This window comes from Schistocerca serialis, chromosome 1 (assembly GCF_023864345.2).
Source record: "Schistocerca serialis cubense isolate TAMUIC-IGC-003099 chromosome 1, iqSchSeri2.2, whole genome shotgun sequence".
NCBI lineage: Eukaryota > Metazoa > Arthropoda > Insecta > Orthoptera > Acrididae > Schistocerca > Schistocerca serialis.
In genome coordinates, this window is record NC_064638.1 from 901,636,799 (window position 1) to 901,643,297 (window position 6,499).

The following is a 6,499-nucleotide window of genomic DNA, read 5'->3' on the forward strand; positions in this document are numbered from 1 at the left end:
CTGCAACGGACAGGCGACGTACATGCAAATTTAATACCTCGGTTCTCGGACCCAAGCAGGAAAGATAACACACACACACTGAACACTAGTGCCACCAAAGATGGCCAAAGTCAGAGCTATCGATAGTGAGACTATGAATTCGCAGGTGAGGTAGCATTGAGTCTGTCCCTCTGTTTCTTGACAAGGGAGAGAGCCGGATTCCAAACAGAGTTTAAACAGAAACCTCCATCCCTGTTAACAAGGTTGCTCGCTAATTTAATCTCAACTGCCTCCCGAATCACACTGTCCCAATAGCTGGACGTGCATGCCAATATCTCGGTGTTATTATATAACATGGAGTGACCAGTATCCAAGCAATGTTCGGCAATAGCAGATCTATTTGGCTGCTGTAATCGTGTGTGCCGTTTATGCTCAGTACATCTGTCCTATAGATACGTTGACGATACCTTCGTTGTTTGGCCTCACGGTAGGGAGAATTTGAATGTCTTTCTAGAACATCTGAACTCGATCCACCCGAACATTCGTTTTACGATGGAGGTGGAAAAGGATGGTTGCCTTCCCTTTCTCGACGTGTTGGTTAGGAGGAAGGATGATGGATCATTGGGACATGCAGTCTACAGGAAACGTACTCACACCGACTTGTACTTACAAGCTAATAGTTGTCACCATTCGGCTCAGCGTGAAGGGGTACTTCGTACCTTGGTACACAGGGCACATATCGTTTCTGGCGCTGAGACTTTGCCAGCCGAGCTGTCCCATCTTGAAGTTACATTTCGTCAAAATGGTTACAGTGATAGACAGATTGAACGTGCGTTGCGCTATCGACCAACTGTACATCAGGTGATTGATGATAATTCTGAGTCAACACCTAAGTCTACTGCCTTCTTGCCTTACGTAGGAAACACGTCCAATAAGATCGGTCGTATTTTACGGAAATACGATGTGAAATGTGTTTTCCGACCTCCATCTAAAATTAGAGCACTTTTGAGTTCCGTTAAGGATGATCTTGGACTGCGTAAGGCGGGTGTATATCGTGTCCCTTGTAGCTGCGGCATGGCATATATTGGTCAAACTATCAGGACCGTGGAGGACAGATGTACTGAGCATAAACGGCACACACGATTACAGCAGCCAAATAGATCTGCTATTGCCGAACATTGCTTGGATACTGGTCACTCCATGTTATATAATAACACCGAGATATTGGCATGCACGTCCAGCTATTGGGACAGTGTGATTCGGGAGGCAGTTGAGATTAAATTAGCGAGCAACCTTGTTAACAGGGATGGAGGTTTCTGTTTAAACTCTGTTTGGAATCCGGCTCTCTCCCTTGTCAAGAAACAGAGGGACAGACTCAATGCTACCTCACCTGCGAATTCATAGTCTCACTATCGATAGCTCTGACTTTGGCCATCTTTGGTGGCACTAGTGTTCAGTGTGTGTGTGTTATCTTTCCTGCTTGGGTCCGAGAACCGAGGTATTAAATTTGCATGTACGTCGCCTGTCCGTTGCAGTTTGCCTTGAAAATGGCGGGGTGTTCTCCCGCCGAAATATCGGCGGTCGCTGAAAGTGTTACCTGGCTGAATTCCCGGAAGTTATTTGAAATTCTTAAAAGACTGTAATTCAAAAATTGACCCATCAATGTTGTTACGTACTTCGGGACACTACAACGCACCACAAGACGTAGTTTGTCACTGGCGAAGTTTTTTCCCCAGCTCAGCGAACACTGCTTCAGTGTTGCGACGCCTCCGTTTACCGCCTTCTTGCATTATTCCTGTTATTTACGTGACAGGGGTCTTGCTTGAGAGTTTCCCTCACTTTCCTTTTAAAGCACCCTCGTGAAGAGCATATGCCGTGCCCGCAAGTGCGCTCGTTTTTTACTCTGCCGTCAACAAATGTGTTACTGCTCTCCAGTGTGTGTGTGTGTGTGTGTGTGTGTGTGTGTGTGTGTGTGTGTAGAGGCTGCCCGGATGTGCGTCGTCGACTGACACGGAGGCTGCGCTTTAAATAACTCCCACTATAAATTGCGACGGCAGTAGAAATGAATGGAAAGGAAAAGCAAACAGATGGCTCGATCTTGTTGGGTAACGAATACGCTTGTTACCCACAGAAAAGACTCAAGTACATTTGCAGGATCGGCCTACAACTGTTGTCCCGTGAACATGGGAAGCAGCATCGTGGTAAGCGGCAGCATATCCATGCGGGAACTACCTACTAGAATCAGTTTCACGTTTTACTCACACAAATTGTGAAGTAGAGTAACCGCCAGAAAACTCAGTGGAAGTAGATTTAATTGAAAACGACCAATTAAGAACAGGGTACTAGAGGAAATGTGACCACCTTTCGTCGATAAAAACCAAGCGTATAAGTCCTCCACATTGATTGGTTTTGTAGGCATCAAGAGACGAGACTTTAGAATCGTGTAACTGAAATGCCAACACAGGCAGACATGTGACTTACAATGTCAACAGAACAAAGTTTTTATTTTCTTTTTACTTTCACCCATCATTCAGCAGTGTTTCAGAAACGATAGCATATCTCCCCCATCCCCCCCCCCCCCCCACTCCTTGACTGAATAAAAATGGTCCCGATTTTGGCTACTGGGCAATTCTCAAGTAATAACCACTACTGAACAGCCTCAATGCATATTCACTCCTCTTACGAGGACGGTGTTTACACATTTCATGTCCAATGCATTATGGAGCTAAAGTTGTCAAATTTTACACAAGGTACACGCATAGCGGTGTTGAAATCTTCTTATGTAAATGATGAAACTTAAGAGAATGAATAGTCTTGACACACTTTGTAGTGAAATATTACTAGATAAATAGGTGAAATTATGATAGTAAATAAACATATGTAATAATAACAAAGTTAGTCGAAGGTCAGATTGGCAGAGGGAGAAGAGGTTGCTGGGAATACTGAGTGATATCGCCGGCAGACTGAGCAAAAGACGGCACTGAACAGAGGAAACTGCAGATGGTTCAGTAAAAATCATATACCAAACAAGAATGAACGTGCAAGGTATAGTACGTTAATGGTGCTAGGGTTAAGGATTCACTGATGATATTGCATTTCAGGAACAGAATGGAAAATTACTGGGCAAGTAATTGCATCAAGCTTATGGAGAAGCGAGCAAGACTAGAAAGTTACGAGGAGCAGTGAATAAGAATAGCGAGACTAACATCAAACCAGTGTAAAGGTGTGATAAGTAGAATAGCATTTTCTGTTTCCTATCCTACGTAGTTCACAATCTTCAGCACTGAGATTAAAGAAAATGCAGACTAATGCAAGAAGAAGTACCTTTCTTCAGTTTTTTTTTATATCATTAGTTTTTAGCTAAAGAAGGAGCCTGAAAGTTTAAATGTGACGAAAATATCTCTGAATCTGGTATGGTTATTTTTTAAAATTGTATTACATGAAACGTTCATAATATGTTGGATCTATTACATAAAAAACTGACTAGCACTGAGCAGGTGGCGAAAAAATTTGGATAACTCTCGGTTGGAGACATGCACATTTTATTAACCTGGAAATATGGAGACTGTAGAAGCAACAAATAAGTAGACCATATGACAAAAGTAATGAATAAATTTACTCCAGTAATGACGGAAGTTGCGAAGGACGAAACAGATTCATACAGAATCAAGCGGCGAAATACTGCCAAGAGAGATAAGAATATGCGCAGTGTACACAACACATATTGAAGGGTCCGTGTATCTCACATGTGAGTCAGAGTTTTATCAGTTCGGTTTCACGATAGTTCTAATTATAGTTGGTGTATGTTCTTTAGGTCAACAGTTTGTTACCTGTCATGATAGTAGTCGTGATCAACAAGTCATTCTGACGCACCCGGTGTCGTTTTCAACTGAAATGTATCATCATAGCTGTGGTTTCTCCTCATGCAAAGATATTTATACATTTGTTGGTTGAACTGTGGAAATAATGGTGAGCAGACTTTGGATCAGCACCTGCCACGACGTGGCCTTGAGCACGAGGGCAGTGCCATCTGAGAATACCAGCATAGAGGCCTGCCCACATCTAACAGAAAACTAGAAAGCTTTTTCTTAAATCCGAAAAGTGAAATGTGAAATCTTTTGTTCGTACTCCACTGTAGGATTACAGAAACAAAATTACTGACTTTGTTCTTTTAATCTTGTGTGTTACTGAATAAATGGCAGATTCGGGCAAGCTGTCATCAGTCCTAAGGTTACCTTTATCGTCATAGTAAGTAGCTGAATCTGGAATTTAAGGAATTATATCCGATCCTGCGAAAGACAACGCCAAACTTCCAGCGAATTGTGTTTCAGGAAATCTAGAAGGAATTTTAATCAAGATAGTTAATGCTAAATCTAACGTCCTACGCAGCGGAAACTGAAATGCATTAAAACCCTGTAGGTAAGGCGCCAGGCGAGTGCCATGATAGTTCAGACGATTAACTAATAAACCAAATTGTTTCATAATGTGTGAAAAACGCGCTCTACATAGAGTGCTCAGAGACTTTATTACACGAAAAGGAAATCCATCTCTGAGAGTCATAAACACTTCATAATCAGCCCAGAGGAAGCAGTAACGCCGGTCATCTTATCTCACGAGTTAAACTACAGAAATGTAATATAATATGAGAATGTGAAGGGCACTGGAAGCTCATATTATTGCCAGAGCCAATAAAGAATAGAGTGAAAAAGAAAAGCAACAGAGATGACATTTGACATACATTAGACATGAATCAAACTAACCGATAGTTGGGTTTACCTGTATCAAACTTGAATAAGAAATAAACCAAAATATACCACAAATTTGAAAACTTATTACTCCAAAGAAAGTGGAAAAAACCCGCGGACAGATAAGAAAAGAGAAATTACATTGCATGACGACTCGGCTGAAGCCATGATCGGATGAGGTACATGGGTGCGGCAGAGTATTATTCGGGTGGGGGTGGGGTGGAGGGGGTGCTGTGCAAGTGATGCTCATGTGACATAAATCCTTTGTTGCAGCCGATGTCAGGCCAGAACATTATGTAATTCATAGCAGAATCCAGTTGCCTAGCGTGATAGTTTCTTCTCTTTCTGCAGTTGGTACGTTAATTTGTGTTACGAGACATAATAGATACTTTCTGTCTGACGACACGTTTTGCACTGAATTTCTTTGGCGTATTACCTTATAAATGACCACATCGACTCTAAACCCTAACTGCTGAGAACGGAAAATTACATGATGAATAGAATTGTTCACAGATTTCAAAATAGTGAATGAGACCATCAACATAAACAATTATAATAAAGCGTATTGATGTGCCACGGTGTTTATAGTCACCAAATTCCAGAACCAGCTCAGGCAAAACATGAGAAATCCACTGAATAAGATGATCAATTTATTGTATTCCGTCGAGTGTGTACTTCAGAGCGGCACTGTTGTGGATCAGCACGCCAGGGCCGGGAGGCACTTGTCGGTGCGCACCGCGCAAGGTGGATGAACCACCACGGCAGGAGGGGACGGCTGTGAAGGGCGCAGGTGGCACGCAGGCAGGCAGGCAGGCACAGTGCGCCATGGCAGCTGCTGCCACTTACTTGAGGTAGTAGACCTGGCCCTCGGGCGTGCGCGCCTGCTCCCAGCCCGGCGGCAGCGGGCCCAACTCGTCCACGGGCGTCATGTCGTAGCTGCGCTGCTTCAGGTGCTGGTGTTGTTGCTGCTGCTGTTGCTGGGCCGAGGCGTACGTCTGCTGCAGCGACGCGGGCGAGCTGTGCGCACGCGGGTGGTTCACTTGCAGGCCTCCGGCCGCCCCCGAGGCGCCGTTGCCTCCGCCGCTGCCGCCGCTCGTGGGGCCGGCGGCCACCGACGCCGTCCCGAATGCAGAGTCCGCGGAATTGTCGCGACTGTGAGAGATGGACGACACTGAGGGCGACTTCGAGCCCGTGGAAGGGGGTGTGAAAAACGAATCTGGCAGCTTGCGCATACGCAGCGGCACCTGCAGCGGTCGCTTCTTGTCCGGTCGGAGCACGCTGTCGAAAAGAGCTTGCAAGTCGGAGTCCGAGTCTTGGTCTATCCGCACTACCAAATTGCTTTTATGTTGGTCCACGTCCTGATTAATGTTCTGAGCCATTTTCGGCTACCCGTCGAAAGCCAAGTTACGGATAGGAGCCGCTACGGGAGCGGAGGCGAGAGTCGCGACAAAAGCAATTAAAAAAAAAAAAAAATCGAACCCCCACCGCCCCTGCTCCCGAACACATACACACCACACCACACCGTAGCACTGCGCTCGGCCGACTGTCGGCGGGCGAGCAGCAAGGCGCGCAGGAATGCCAGCCAGCCTTCCTTCCCGCTACCGTCTGCCTCCGCCGCCGGAGGAATGTAGTTCGCCGCCGGTGGCGCCGCTACGCGGCGGCCGGGCGGACTGCGCCGCCCGCGCACCCGCGCCAGCGCCCTCTCTGGTTAGCTGTCTCCGCTGACGACGCCTGCTTACGTAGTACTGGCAGCAGAAGACGTACTGAAGCCGCGT

The 6,499-nt window shown here is 45.8% G+C and overlaps 1 protein-coding gene across 2 annotated transcripts in view; it reads right to left on the bottom strand.

The window, feature by feature from the left end:
- LOC126411755 (transcriptional coactivator YAP1) overlaps positions 1-6,236 on the bottom strand; it is a 364,629-nt gene extending 358,393 nt beyond the window's left edge. Inside the window, exon 1 of one of the 2 annotated variants that reach the window (XM_050081388.1) lies at positions 5,571-6,236. In XM_050081388.1, the coding sequence (XP_049937345.1) occupies positions 5,571-6,103 (533 nt within the window). In that variant the 5' untranslated portion in view covers positions 6,104-6,236. The remainder of the gene's footprint in view (positions 1-5,570) is intronic. The other variant, XM_050081389.1, reaches the window with a different exon arrangement.
- Positions 6,237-6,499: the final 263 nt, after the last annotated feature.